Source organism: Sphaeramia orbicularis, chromosome 4 (assembly GCF_902148855.1).
Source record: "Sphaeramia orbicularis chromosome 4, fSphaOr1.1, whole genome shotgun sequence".
Taxonomy (NCBI): Eukaryota; Metazoa; Chordata; class Actinopteri; order Kurtiformes; family Apogonidae; genus Sphaeramia; species Sphaeramia orbicularis.
The window spans coordinates 41,170,925-41,187,035 of NC_043960.1; the positions used below are offsets into that span (position 1 = coordinate 41,170,925).

The following is a 16,111-nucleotide window of genomic DNA, read 5'->3' on the forward strand; positions in this document are numbered from 1 at the left end:
TGTTAAAATGTGAGAAAACATCAGATTAGCAACATTAAAAAAAACATTTCTTTCATAGTTTTCACACAGTATGACAGTAAATACATGTTTCTTTGCTTCAAAAATTAAACGCATGGTGTCCAGCTGAGTGGACATTTTTGTAACTCCATGAAAAATGGGTTCATAAAAAAAAAAAAAAAAAATTCAATCACATTGTTTTTGTCATGCCTAAAGAGGAATAAAAACACTCAGGAAAAAAATCTTGATTAAGGTTCTCATAATTTGTGCATGAAAGGGTTAATTAGCATTTTGCAGTCCAACTCAAATGAATTTTCCTGTGAGAATAGTCTGCCTGGTGGCCAAGAAGCCATTTTTAATAGTCATTATAGGAGATGACAGGAGATGATATAAAATGTTCATCATCAAGTAATGGAAACAATGAAATAATAACTTACTCAGACAATGAAGGTTCAGTGAAATAATCAATATATTTGGGCAGTTTGAAAAAAAATTTTTAATTCTCAAGTAAAATTTGTCAGTAATCATCAGTTAAGTCATTAACTGCATAGACCAGACAGGATGTTACTTCTCTTTGTATTTGGTGTCTTTCTCCTCACTGTTGGGTAAACCTGTCTGCCCTGGGAAGGGCGCAATCTTCAGGAAGAAATATGGGTTACTGTAGACCCGCATGGCCACCAGCAGAGGAGTGACTGCATAGAGCAGGTTAGCCGCCAGCACCATCCAGAAAGCATCACCTGGGATACGGAATGGAGATGCAGTACGAGGGTGGAGGGATGCTCCGATATGGGCCCACTGGCACTGGAAGGAATCACAGAGCACAGAGTTTAACTACACTAGCACAGATAAATAAGTACCCAGCAGCTCCAACCCCTTTACAGCTGTGTGTTTCACTCTTTGTTCTCACTGATGACAGGTCGTTTGATGCCTTTCTCCTTTAAGCAAACCCTTCAGCAGAGTAGCTTAAAAGAAATTTGTTATTTTGAGTCTCTACCCACTCATTAGTCTGTATAGAGTATGAAGTTCAGTGTGCTAAATCATGTGTATATTAAAATGAGACTTGAATCAAAGAGTCTCTCCTCTTGTGATAGCAGTTGTATTTATCAAAAGAAATGTGCTTCTAAAGAATAAATGTGGTCAAGGAAATCATATGCATCGTATTTCAGCAGCTGTGGCTCAGGAGGTACAGTGGGTCATCCAATAATCGGAGGAATAGAGGTTTGAATCCCACTCTGTCTTAGTCATATGCTGTCATGTCCTTGGGAAAGACACTTCACCCCCCTTGCCTCCAGTGCTGCCACTCACATTGATGTGTGAATGTTCGTGTTGTTGGTGTAGATTGGCAGCCACGCTTCCGTCAGCCTCCTTGGCTCCTTGGTTTGTACAGACTGTGAAAGCGGGGCCTCACGATCCTTCTGACTTTTTGGGTTTAAGCAGGAGGTGTCAGAAAAATTACCACAGGGATAACTGGCTTGTGGCGGCCAAGCATTCATAGCGACGTTGCTTTTTGATCCTTCCGATTATTGTGAAGCAGAAAAGGGAACGTGAGCTGGGATTATATCATCGTGAGACAGGTTAGTTTTACCTTACTGATGATGTGTTGTTGCAACAAACATAGTTTACCACCACCAGAGTGTGAATGTGTGAGTGAATGAATAATGGATCCAATGTACATGTTTTGAGTATGCCTTAATAGAGAAGAGTTATATAAATGTAATCCATCATTGTTATTATGTAAGATTAAAGCCCACACTGAATTTAACTGCAGCAACGTTCGACCTCAGAGTGAAAACTGCAGCTTTCTTTAGAGGTCAGTAAACATCCCAGTTACTTGCAAACTAATCTTCTTCAGTATGCATCACCTGTAATCTATTCAAAGCCAGTTTCATTTATTGACTATTTGTCCTTTCAGTGTTACCTGGGTCATGGCTCCAGCAAAGAAAATCGTCCAGTCTGTCATCCATGTGCACCCAGGCTTGAGGAGACCATAAACAAAGGCACCTAACAGCGGTAGTCCATAGAAGAACAAGTGCAGCATCTGTAAAAAAAAAAAAAAAAATAAAGGCATTCTCACTCTTTCCTGTATTGTCCATAGAATCCCTCTTTCCTCACTAATTTCAGGAACTTGGATGAGGACTTATCCTGGTCTCACCAGTAGGAAGCAGGATAGTGTAACATGTAAACAGTTTATCCAGGTTTCTGAGCAGCTTTGTTGGTAAAGAACATAGTGGCTGAGGCACACCTGCATACAAATGACAGAAACCTGGAGACTCTTGTAAACAGTGATATGAATAATCCAATTTCTTGTGTTCATGTAAATCCTATTTCCTGAATGTGATTAAAAATATGATAAGACTCAAAACCTGGTCTGCATGTTAAATGTTTGTGGTGTCCCCAGGAATTGTATTATATTTGAGAGTAAAATCAGGCAAAAATATTTATTTGCTATAGAGTTGTTGTAGTTTTGAGACTCCAAACTTAGCTCCAACTCTGTACAGCAGGAGGCAGTAGAACACAAGAACTTATCTACCACTACCTGTGGATTAGCCTTGTGTATCCAGACTTATCTCCACCCTTTGGCAGCACGGTGCCACAGGTGTCCACTGTTGGTCTGGAATATAGTTAAAAGTTATCTGGGTTGTTAAGCTTTTGCCGAGAGATGACATTTTGGTGGAACATGTGGAAGCATGAGGAAGTGTTTCATGGTGTCAAAATGACCAAACACCTAAAAAGGCAAGTATCCTCATCAAAGCTTGCCATTTCCAGGGTGTGGTTGGACCTCTGATCTCGCTGTTCTATCAGTGTTAATGCACAAATAGTGGAAGGACAATGACAAATCTGTCACTACACAACAGAAATATTCACCCTTATTCCGCCAGAGAACTTCCAGCCAGCCAGACTAACCCTGGATTAATGGAAGACCTATTACTCGCTGAAAGAAGTGATGAATTTTTAAACAGTACATACACAGTAAAACTATAAATCACCTCAATTATTTGGAAGGCTTTTCTTTACAGTTTGTGTGATCAATAGTTGTCGTGTTTTGAATTATCCAAAAAAAAAAAGGTCAGAACTGGCACAGTTTGGTAGATTAATAGTCTGAATAATGACTCAACACATGGTGATCTTAGTAAACATAATAAATAATATAACATAGTAACTTTGTACCTTAACACAGGCTTGGCTGTGAATACACATTTCTGCTGTACAATATATTAATATCTTTTGCAGGACATAAAAAATGTATTTTCTTAAAAATCCAATGAACAATGTAGCTCTATTCAATGTCTATATTGTAAAGTACAAATATTGCTGGTATATTGTATTTTTTTTATTCTTCTTTTGTGTATTGTTCATTTCGGGGGAGGTATTCATATAAGCCTTTTTTTTTTTGCTTCTAACCTCTCCTGCACAATTTTGTTACTTGTTTGAATGTTGTTGTTTTTTTCCATTGCTGTTTTTATTATGTGCAAATAAATAAATAAATAAATAAATAAATAAATAAATAAATAAGTAATACAAGTTTCTCCTTTAACTTGTATGTTCTTTAATGCATGATATCACTAGAAAATGACACGGTAAAAATGCAAAGACAGTATTCCACTTTGAAATGTAAAAAGTAAAAGTAATTACAGCGCTGCTTTAAATGCAATGCTTTACCATATTGTTACTTTGTAGACGAACATAATTTGCCTCCTCGGTGAAAATGACTGTTTCTACACACAAGGGTCATTACAGAGGCTGTCTTGACCTTCAACTTTAAATATTTGGCCCATGAAAGCCACTTTGCCACTTTATAACACCCTCAAATTATACTACTGAACAGTTTCTTTTCATTCACTGTCTGAGTTCTGAATGAATTCTAATGAGTTCAGCCCAAGGCCTGGAAGCCAATCACATATGCCCTTCAATTTATTGTTAAGATGTCATTTTAACACTGCAGTCGTAATAGGTCACATGTCATTTAACATTACTGAAATGAAGAGGTCAGTCAAAGCAAACCCATATAATCCCATGCAACAAACCCAACTTTAATACATTTCTTCACACACACACACACACACACACACACACACACACGAGAGTATTCATTAGCACCCTAATGCTTGATAAATGCACACAAAAATACCCATACACAAAAAACAGATTTGCAAATGCTGCTAGCCAGGTCATACTCTCACATGCTGCACACATATATTCCTCCCACCCAGTAAGATGCAAGTGGGGGGGCTTTGGAAGAGGGATTAGCTTATCAAGTTCACAGCATGCGGTTCGTCTCGCTGATCAATGACTTGCAATTGTGCCTGGACCGCAGCCCCGACAAGGTCTTTGGATAACCTATTGACAAAGATGTGTACGCCAAACAAAACACAACAAAACCCACAGCAACAATGGGTCACATGAAGAAATAAAAGGGAAGCGGACCCTCCGCTAGACATGATAATAATCTGTTATCCAGCTTAAACAAATGAAAGGGAGGTGCAAAGATGCTTCGGCCTCTTAACCCTCACTCATTGTCCCTGTAATGATGAAAAATGGCTCTGTAATCAGCAGCGAGCTCAAAGAGTAGAGGCGATAAGGGCAAGTTTCCATCGCACTCTGACTAATATCATTGAAAGCAGAGGTCTATTATGAGGCTGGTTATTTGAAAAAAAAGGTGGAGAGCAGAGTTCAGGTGTCACTGCAGCCCAAAGAGAGGTTGAATGTGGAGATGAAGCATAAAAGGACCCACCATAACTCTGGGGTAGCCCACGGGGTCCTTCAGGTAGGGTTCATAGTGCCTCAGGTAGAGGGAGCAGGCTTCAAGTGGAGAGTCCAGAGCCACCTGCAGAGGGGCGACAAAATAATATCTTCCAATATCATGTAATTCAATCTGATAAAACCCCAAAATACATCTGCAAATCAGCAGAGATGCTAACCCTTCCCTTACATAGTCTAAATAAAATTGTAATGTGCTCACAAAAACTGACACACTGATATTATGAGGTTATTTTTTACTGTCCTGTTTACAAGGACATAAAGGATAATAACGTCCTCATTTATGATGATTTCTTTTGGCTGGATGACTATGAAATGAAACCTTTTTTGTAGCAGATTTTATTTGTCCAGCTTGAAAGAGACGATGGTACTTTTTAAGACAGAATTGTAAAAGAAATGGTAAATTTTTTATGGAATGTAATGAAATGTAACTACTGGAGGTATATTTTTGGAGTCATGTAAACACAGGGGGAATGACTACATAGTGTACATGACAAAAGAAAAGAATCAAACGATATTAAATATGTCTGAAACAGCTGTGTGAACATTTAAATAACATTTTTACTGAAAAAATTCCTCATAAATGTGAAGCCCTGTATTTAGGAGGTATTTCATGTAATAACTGGACTCTGAAAGATTAAAAAAAAAAACACTGTTGTTAATGCTTTTGGCAGCAAGTAAAAAGACTATCACTAGAAAAGAGTTAAAGCCTGAAGCACCCACAATGGAAGAATGGATTGACATCGTACAGGACATTTACATTCTGGAGAAGTTGACATTTTGTTTAAAGGGTCAAAGGGAATCTTTTTTCACTATTTTCTCAAAATGGACAAACTATGTTAAATTTGTAATGGATGTGAACTGAATATATCGGTGATGTGAAAACATATAAATGATATACATTTTTGTTTACACTGTAAAAAAAAAAGATACCCCATATCTACTCAAAAAAAAATAAGGCAACACATTACAAGCAATAATATTAATTAAATTTCGCTCTGTTTGGTATTGAGTAAATGTTAATTAAATGAAGCCCTTAATAGTTATCCACTTAATATGAGTATATTCGAATGCTAAACAAAATCTAAACAAAAATATTGACTTGCTACGAAAAAGATAAACTTCTTAATGTTAAAAATTTCTTTAATTCTACATTTCAGTGATATATAACTGAGTAATAATCACAGGTTAATGTAAACATACACAGCTTAATGTGTTTCATCTTGCTGATGAAGTAGCAGAGTAAGCCCACCTCCAGCCCACTTTTCTTTATTTATTTTATTTGTTCTATATTTGACTAAAAATCTTGGATTAGCATCTTCTTTCAAATTTGACATGTGGATTTTGAATTGTACCCTTAAGGGAAGTTTTGTATAATTTGCTTTTCCAAATAAACAAAGAATAAATAAATAAATAAATAAATAAATAAATAAATAAATAAATAAGCAAGCCATGAAAATATGAGTTGTTTGGCACAGGAGACTTTAAAAAATATTATGAAAGCAAATTCAAGTGCATGTTGGCTCCATATAGACACCATACACAATACTATGCAGAGGTTGTAGGTCACTCTTAGCTATGTTGTTTTGCACAGTTCTAATGAGCACATTAGTCCCCTTATTAAAACATAACAGGGAAATATTGTGCACAGTACTAAACACTCACAAAAAATATAAACTATATGCATTCTACGGAAAACAGTTAGTATTTAGTGTGATCTGAAAATTAATGAGAAAAGAAACACTGGACATTTGTTTAGTGAAACCTGGTGTAAAACATTAAATCTCAATAAATCTCATGTCTGCCCACAACAGTTCAAGACACAGTTAGTACAATGGAAGGTCAGGCTAAATAGGGAATTCTTCGGTCTGTTTTCTTTCTAAAATTCTTGTTTTTAATGATGTTCCATATTTCAGTTGTATCTTGTTACAGAGACAGAGAAATGCGTACCATCATTATAATATATCATTATATTTTTGCAAAAACAACTAATCTACATGTGGTCTAAAATTTTGTAGAGCACTGTAGAAAAAGTCATTTGTCAGACATCAGCTCTAAATGCATCATGAAGAGCTGTTACTCAAAGAAAAGTCAAAATGTCTTTTCAGTCCATGAGGTGACAGGTCAGCCATCTGTAACTCACCAAGCCCCTGAGGATGGTGAAAGCAATAGCGCCGAACAGGAGGACCACCAGGATCAGATCCAGGGGACGCCAGATCAGCTTCATGCTCTGAGCGTGCTGGGCCTGTCAGGAGAATCCAACACAACACACACTGCATGAGGCTTCTGTCTTTTACTTATGAAATCATATCAGTGAAATCCAAGAAGGGTCTAAGATCAGGCTATCTAGAGGTTGAATTAACTTTACTAAGGGGATGCACAACACCTTCTCTTATCAGATCTACCGATAGAAAAGAAATCTGATGTAGGGAATTAAAATAATTTACAGCTTTTCATGATCCGTAGGGTTTTGAACTATATGCTTTATGGTGCTCTGATTAAATGCATTCAGTAAACAGAAGTTCTCTTCACATTTATTTAACCACTGATGAATAGACAGACTCACGTTATATCCACCAATAAGTGGTCTGTCCTTGGGCCTGGTGAATAGTGTGACAGCTCCCCATACAGGCATCAGCAGGAAGAGAAAGTTTAGCCAGAAAGCCGGTCTGATCTCTGACCCATATTTACCTACCATAAAGAAAGGGAAACTCAGCCTCCATAGAAAAATCAAATCTACAGATCCCTGTAATTAAACTTTAGACCTGTATGCTGTACTTTAAAGCATACAGCACGTCTATGATAGGAGAATAAAGAGAACACCGTGGTGCCTCTTGACAAGTCTGATCTTGTGACATTTATGTATGCGGTTTGAAAAGTCAACAACAGATGCTTTAAGTCTGTTTAGTTTTTTTGGTGGGATGTGACGGCAAGTGAGGCATGGGGCATGTGTGTGTTTTGTTGGCAGGCTGAACTGTGTCAGTGATGTACACGGCGGTGCAGATGTTCACTGATTAAAGCTTGTCATTGAGGGAATGGTAGAGGGAGAATAAAAGATCAGGCTCACCTGCCACTATCCCAGAAATAAACACACTCATGTTGGCACACAAAGAGCCAGCCCAGAACAAGCCAATGGTTCGGTAGGCTTTCCTATGACAGACATGAGAAGAATAGGGTTATACAATTGTATTGATGAAAGATGAAGATCAGGAAGACAAACGCTTTCATAGTATGCAGTATTTAAAGGGTGGCTCATAAAATGGATTTCATTACAGATGCTGTTTAATGTTGTTTATAATGTATTCTTTTGTATTATTTAAAGCGAGTAGCTCTAAGTGTTCTAAATTACAGGTCACTGAACCTACGAGCCTTTCTCAGTTTTTTCTTGCCTATTATTATAGTGTCATGTTAAATTTAAAAACCTGGAAACAAAGATGAAAATACAAATAGTAATTTATCTCTGATGTGCTGATCTCTTTTGTTGCCTTGCAGCTAATGCTTACAAATAAAAATGACAACAGAGGGGACAGTTTGTACATTCTCTGTTTTCCCACACCAGCACACATACCCTACTAGGGTGCACACATGGTGTTGTGCTTTGTTTTAAAACCGAGGATTATGGGGAAAATTGCGATGCCTTTAAAATACAGACATGAATAATTCAGACTCTTGAAAAAGTGATGCCTTTAAGCAACCTCTGTTCTGATTATCACCTGTTTAAATTGTAAATGTAAGCACATTTTTTCATATCCTGTGTAATGCAGTTAGGGGTTTTCTGTTATTCTCTAATGCTGCCTATACATGTGCAATCAGTCTCCTCATGTAACTATGGTAAGATGGTAGAGGGTGTTTTATAAAATGTGAGACTACTCTTTTAGTTTTACATGTATTCATGATACAAGCTCATGCTCATCTATTGTATATGTTTCATGTTACAAAATCATAATTTTTTTTCAGCAGTTTGGCTTACATGATTAAGTGGATGTATCTGCCACAGGGAATCTCTCAAAATGAACTCCTGAACTTGATAGTAACTTATCACTAACTCCCTCTCTTTAATTCAAATAGTCAGTATGTTTGCATTTTATATGATTAATCCTCACAAGAAAGTCTAATGCATCATTTGGTTAACTGTGTTTACTATTGTTGAATTATGTTTGCTTATCTGTTCTCTACAATTTATGTTCTTGTTATACCAGGGGTGTCAAACTCATTTACGTTCAGGAGTCACATGTCACTCAACATGATTCCATGTGGGCTAGACCAGTATAATAATACTATGACAACCTATAAATAATATCAACTCCAAACTTTTCTTGTTTTAAAGTAAAAACAATTAAATTATTTTAAGGAAATTAAGGAAAATGTTTAAATCTACAAACTATCCTTAAAACAAAATGTGAATAACCTGAATAACCTGAGATTAATCGAGAAAAATAAGTGTAATTTTAACAACATTTTGGCTCAGTTTATCATTTACATGCATACATTACAACTTAAAGATCACAGTGGATCTACAAATACACAAAACATGTAGTAACGGGCAGAATATTGTTAAAATTACAACTTATTTCTCTTCAGACATTTCAGGTTGTTCTTATTTGTTCATGTTTTTCACATTTTTTCACTTTTTTTAAAATGATAATTTGTAAATGTAAACATTTTCATGTAATTTAACTTTTTTACATCAAACCAGAGAGAAAATCTGTAGCTGTCATTATTTATAGGTTGTTATGATAGTGTTTTACTAGTCTGACTTACTTTGGATCATATTGGTCTGTATGTGGAACCTGAACTCAAATTTTTTTGATCATTGATCATTATTAATATAATTGAACATTAATATGTTCAGTCTAAGTTTTGCATCGTACAAGTGCATCTCATGGGCCAGATTGAACCCTTTGGCAAGCCAGTTTTGGCCCACATGCTGTATGTTTGCCATAAAATCTGCACATACATACACATGCTCAGTGTCCTCCGTAGCCACAGCTCTTTTTCTAGTCGAACAGGATATTTTCTTTAGTGGCAAGTTACATATATTCCATATAACTTTACATATATTCCATATTACATATAAGATTGTTTCAACTCTGAACTCAGTAATATATGAGACTGGGGTTTTTGTCCTGTTAGAGCTTGGGTTTGTTGTACTTTGTGTTTTGTCGAATGATCAAGGACACGTGGACATCTGTGTGGAGGAGAGGTGCTTTCTCACAGACAACTTTATCTCTTCCTGTACTCCCACACATTCCAGGCCGACCCTTTTCATTAGTTTCACATAACAGACAATGACCAACTGTATTTTCTTGTACACTCATGCAGACAGCTTACCTCTGTACGACTGTACCTTGGAGCTCCAATTAAATTTATACTGAAATGACACTGATCGCCTGAAATGAACTTTTCTTATTTTGAGGACGAATGAGTAGAGTATTATTTTTTCCATAACATTTCTCTCGTTGTGCTATTTTCATAACAATAATAATAATGGATTGGATTTATATAGCACTTTTCTAAACACCCAAAGCGCTTTACATTATTGACCCATTATTCATTCGCTCTCACATTCACACTCTGGTGGTGGTAAACTACATCTGTAGCCACAGCTGCCCTGGGGCAGACTGACAGAAGCGTGGCTGCCAGTTTGCACCTACGGCCCCTCCGACCACCACCAAACATTCATACACCAATGTGGGTGGCACTGGAGGCAGGAAGGGTGAAGTATCTTGCTCAAGGACACAATGGCCTGACTAGGACAGAGCAGGATTTGAACTGCCAACCCTTCAGTTATTGGACGACCCACTCTACCACCTGAGCCAGAGCCGCCCAAATGGTCAGTCTGATGGAGGCTTTTTGGTGGTAAGGCAAGGGTGCTTGATGTGACTTTACTTGATTGTCACCAACCTGTCTGTTATCCTGCTGATCATTACCAAGTACATGATGAAATGCGCTATTCCGTCCCAGTAACACATCATGATGGCATAAGGTGTTCCCAGATAGGGCTCCCCCTGAAACACAGACACAAAAACATGTGATGACAGTCATATTGATTTCTTCATTGTGTTTATTGTGTCATTATCTATACTCAGATGTCGGATTTTAAAAACCCAACTGTTTTCTGGTAGAATTCCATGAAGCCGGAGATAATGCCATCATACTCCAAGGCACTTGTCAGGTCAATGACACAGGTAAAGGAAAATTCTGCAAAAACTTAAAGGGAAAACAATATCTGTTGTTATTAAACAGCTTAACAAAAGTTTCCCTTTCCATGTTACTACTCAGTCTGTTTTATTTCATGTGTTTTGAAAAGTGAGTACACTGGACTGGAATGATCCTTTAATAAACCTAAGATCCCTCAAATGTTTGTATGATTCTCACTCGACCACTTTTATGTGTATGCATCTTTGATTTCAAAAGCTTCACTTCTACCAGCTCCAGACTGGGGAGCTAAAATGGGGAGAAAATTAAGTACTGCACAGTGAGGTAGACTAGAGGATTATTTACCCATAGTGAATATGTTCACACTATCTTAAGCTTAGAGCCCAGAAGAGCTGAAAGAACATGTCAACAAGACAGAATTTTAAGTGTGGTTTTATACAAACCTACCAGTTGATTGTAGAAGTTGCTGAAGGGAAAGGCTGCATCGTAAGGCAGCCGATGACTAAAAATGCAGTTTAAAGTGATCCTAATCCCAAAGGCAAATGCTCAGATGCAGTATCTATTAATACCTGCAGACAGGTGCTTTGATGTGCTTAATATGAGAACTATCAGACACCTCAGAACATCTATTGAAAAGAGCATTCTTCACCATATGTATATTGAGTCACACAAAGTGCACAGGTACATCCAAGGTACATCTGTGATTCAAGATCAGGTATCAGTTCATGAGAAAAAGGTATAAAGCTATGAGGATTTCTTATCTGGGTATAGTAGGCTTTCATTATTAAAGATATCACTATATGCTGTGACACATGTGTCTCTCTACAGATAACACAGCTTAAACCACTCTATCACATTCTTCTTGTGTGCCCTTCACTCATCTGTTGCACACATGTGCACATGCAGCGTGCATATAGATACAGGCACACAAGTTAAGAAAAAAAGTACACAAACAAATACACACACATAGTGTCTGTGTACCAGTGTCTCTGTAATTGTCAGGACAACCAGTTTTATCTCTGTCTATCTATCAGGTGAGATAGCAGGGGATTACAGGTCTCTGTCATTGAGAAGACGCTGCCACAGCCTTGCCCTTATTGTTGTTGTTCTCTCACACAACACTAACACTACCATGGCCACCAGTATTGATAAATCCTTTCTGTCCTGCTGGCATCAGCTGTAGGGATGTGTTTCCAGAAAAATTTATGGCTATAAATGCTATGTATATACACAGAACCCTATAATTGTGGCTCAAATGACTATAGAAAACCTTTATTAAATGTGAAATAAAGGTGTACAAACAGTCAGGTAAGAAGAGTTTCTTTAGAACCCACATGTTCTGTAACCAAACAAGCCTCTCTTGTGTTCAGAGTGCGTCAGTAATGAAGTTTAAATTGCATTATACAAGAGCAGCGTCCGTGTAGTCAAGGTCAGTTTCAAGAGAACTGCTTGAAGGTTAAGTGAGTGCCTCAGGAGTCCTCAGTCTGCAGAGGTTTGGAATCAGTCATGCCTCAGAAAAGTCTAGCTAAGCTTTGCTCTAAGCCTGATCAGTCTAAGCAGCTTTCCACGTATCAGGTGAACACATCGAGTACAATTCATGTTTTCACACTGACCCGGTGATTGTGTAGCACATGGAAATCCTTTCATTGGTTTTGAAATACACTTGATAACTGTGGTGCATTGTCAGTGTGTTATATTGCAAGCAAGTTGAGAAATACACTTAGCTGCGTTAATTACCAAAGAATAAGAGGTCTTTTGGTGGATTGCCACGAGTGATGAGGAAATAGAACAGAAATACAATCACCAAGACAGCAACACCGATCTCCAGGATCACATATGGCCTGAAAAAGCAGAGAAATGTAACTGTTACCCAAGAAAAATAAGATCATGTTTTCAATGTTTTGAAAGCAGCCTCAGTGCTGACACACTGCATTTCTTGACAGCAATCTCCCTCTGATTTTCTGCTTCATTCTCTTTACTAATTACTTTCTCCCATGGAAGCTATGCCAGTCTTCTCTGCAGTGCTAAATTAGTAAATGATGATGAATGGGAAGTCAGAGGGAATGATAATCATGCAGCACCCAAAGTTAGCGCAAGGGGGGCAAATAATGCAGAAGTGTGAGGGGAAATCTGGTGATAGATGCAGAGCAGGAATGAGAGAAAAAAGATGCCGGCAGTGTGTTAGTTTATGTGTGCTGAGATTCCTGCATAAATTCCAAATGGTTACCTCACACTAGCTGCTCTACTGCTTGTCAACTTAATATCCAGTTTTTATGATACCTTTCCGTTCACTTGAGAGTCTGACAGGTTATCCACATTTTATCTGCCCCAAGGACATTTAGTGATTGATGGCTACACATCCATGTAGTATATTTCCACTATATTATAACTTCACCCTGTTAAATTGAAGTTCAGCAGTTTCTTGTGTTAGTAAAAAACTAAGTACAAATCAAATAATTAACAGAATAAAAGTTTGGCTCCTAACAATTACTGGTTGTTTCTGCGCTGTAGTTTACTTTATAAGTCAGTGCTGCTTATTCCAATCTTTCCAAGCAGGTATAACACTAGACCACACTAGTCCATGCATTGAATCATCTAATTATTTTTAACATTTGTGCATTTTTCATGTACTGTAACCCATAAGGACCCTGTGCTTCTTCTATGGCAGTTCCCAAATGAAATTTTCTGTCTATTTAATCATTCTTAACTGATTTATCACCATTTGTTACAGTATTATCCTATGTATTTTGTGGGGTTTTTTCTGTATAAATCATGTATTTTCCTATATGTATTTTCTGATCATGTAGATGTTCATTAAAGCTCAGGTTAAAGTTGTGTTTTATATTATCAGAAACAGGGAAAACTGAAGAAAAAGTGACTTTTTCAACAAAATATATCATTAACTGAACATAAAACAAGCGTCTCCATTTACTGTCATTGATTTTAACTCCATGGGTTTTACTGGTGAATCAGTGTTGTAGAAGATGACGGTGTTTCCATGTTCACTATGGAGCCTCTGAACGTCCAAATGGGTCATATCTGATGACCATAAAAAGATGATAAACTGCATTTTACACCAATTATTTACAAGTATTGATAGGATAAATGGATCAACCGGTATTAAACAGTTTAGATCAGTAGATAGTTTTGATGTTTGGGTCTTTATGGGTTAATGAACAAATGTATGCTTGCACTTGATTTGATATCCCAATCATGAATCTGGAACGCTGCAAGGATCTGTAATTCATCATATTTCTTACAGCCGTGGTGGTATAGGTCTACCAGTGGCTTAAGAGCACAGTTTTACAAAAGCTTAATCAATCATAAGCAGAGGGGTGGGAAGCAGCAAGCTGAGGCCATGTTAGTTCAGCACTGCCCTCCATGTTTACTGGTCAAAGGTAGAACTGGCTCGCAATGGAAAAGATTAATGTGCACAAGGTATCTGCTAGTAAACAACATTACGTCCTCGGAAGCTCACAATGTGTGCTCACAGAAAGAAAACAAATGCTGTGAGACCAAAGGGAAGCTCCCTTGCTACCTCACTCGATTCAGCAGTACAGGAAGATTTATGCACACAATACTGTTTGTTTGCAGAGTGGAAGAGCACTAGGCATATTGTATATCAAGAGCAATTTATCAAACTCTTCTGTGTAGTCTGTATTGATTGTCAGTGTCCATACATTCCCAAAAAAAAAAGGAGCCAGCAGAGATATTTACACTGGAGGTACATAAAAGTCTGCAAGAAATATTGTGCAGTAAAAAGTTTGATGGAGGAGCCGGGTGTGGATTTCACCACTCAGGCTGTTTATTCATTTTATTTTGGCAGAATCCAATCATCTCCTACTGAACAGAAAAACCTTTCGTATGTTTTAAAGCAGCCTAAACTGATCAGTCCTGGCAGAGAAAATCATCCCTTGTAGCACAGTCAAATATTTATCTTTTAATCAGAATCTGATTATCTTTTTTCCTGTTCATTCTCCTGCTGCTTCACACACACTCAGGTGACAGTGTTTACACAAGACACAACTAGATAATAAAAAGGGAATTTGTACTGCTCAACATGGCCAAGGGTTCATGAGGAATTTGCCTCAAATATACAGTTCTGAACATACAGTGTCCTCTAGTGGTTGTAAGTTTTACAGTATAACGGTAAGACAGTTGAACCGGTATACATTTACTTTTTTTTTTTCTTAGTCCATCTTCATTACTTTTAGTCCATCTTCATTACAATAGGATTTGAGCCCTCCACCAACTCTGCCAGCCAGTGGCTTGTTTTTTTTTTCTTTTTCTTTTTTTTGTATAAAAAGCCACTGCTCATTCTCATACATGCTTTTGCCACTTTGTCTACGTATAAACAAAGGAATATGCAAGAACTATACTGTGTATTTGGGTTTTGATTTTATTGTGTAAGAGACTCTTTCATGATGTACACTTAAAGAAAATTGTGGTACGTTCTGTTTTTTAATTCTACATTTTTAAAATAAATTGGGGAAATTAAAAAAAAAAGAAAAGTATGCCTTTAGATTTTTGGAATTATTTTCCCCAAATAATAGTTTTTGGGTGACTTTTATACTACGCATAACTGTACAATAACAATAATAATAATAATAATTATTATTATTATTATTGTTATTGTTATTATAAGTCAGGTTGTAATATAGTATATAGTGATAATTCTGAGCCCTGCTATAAAACTAAGATTATAAATTTTTCCTACACTGTATGTCGATGTGGACGCATTAAAAAGAAAATAGAAAATGTTATAACTTACTCTTGAAACTCTGGGATGGTGTTCATGGCATAAAGAATACCAAGGGCAGAAAATGAAAATATAAAGACAAAGGTCTCCATCTTTTCATAAGATGCAGCTGCAGAGTCTAAAACAAATACAATGAGGTTACCACTCAGTGAAGCTAACAACATCATTTATCCAATCAATACTAAAATAGTTATAAGACATCATCAGACAAAGGGTAAGATATTTTGATCAAATAAAATTAACCTTATCTAAGTACAATTATATCATAGTATATCAATCTATTGAAATAAAATGTGGAATTCTGGAAAGAGAGGACAAGAAGCAGAGCAGGTTCTTACCGTCTGGCTACCCTTTTGCCTTTTGGTGGATTAACCAAATTACAGCTGGCCTGAGGCAGACGTGGCCTTTACTGGGGAAATAATGAAGTGCAGACAAAGG

The 16,111-nt window shown here is 37.1% G+C and overlaps 1 protein-coding gene across 1 annotated transcript; it reads right to left on the reverse strand.

The window, feature by feature from the left end:
• Positions 1-448: 448 nt before the first annotated feature.
• tm6sf2b (transmembrane 6 superfamily member 2b) lies at positions 449-16,111 on the reverse strand. Its single transcript, XM_030132680.1, has 11 exons — positions 16,012-16,111; positions 15,686-15,791; positions 12,652-12,755; positions 10,868-10,965; positions 10,660-10,763; positions 7,823-7,905; positions 7,322-7,446; positions 6,899-7,000; positions 4,730-4,822; positions 1,916-2,035; positions 449-798 (listed from the first exon to the last, which is right to left on the reverse strand). The coding sequence occupies exons 2-11, from the start codon at positions 15,763-15,765 to the stop codon at positions 562-564; spliced, it is 1,146 nt and encodes a 381-aa protein (XP_029988540.1). The 5' UTR covers positions 15,766-15,791; positions 16,012-16,111; the 3' UTR covers positions 449-561.

Bases quoted from the DNA above. Each gene is read 5' to 3' on its own strand.
- tm6sf2b (XM_030132680.1), bottom strand. From the start codon at position 15,765: ATGGAGACCTTTGTCTTTATATTTTCATTTTCTGCCCTTGGTATTCTT. The intron at 4,823-6,898 runs GTGAGTTACAGA...GCCCCTCTGCAG, and splicing joins TCACCATCCTCAGGGGCTTG to GTGGCTCTGGACTCTCCACT. The intron at 799-1,915 runs GTAACACTGAAA...GATTCCTTCCAG, and splicing joins TTGCTGGAGCCATGACCCAG to TGCCAGTGGGCCCATATCGG.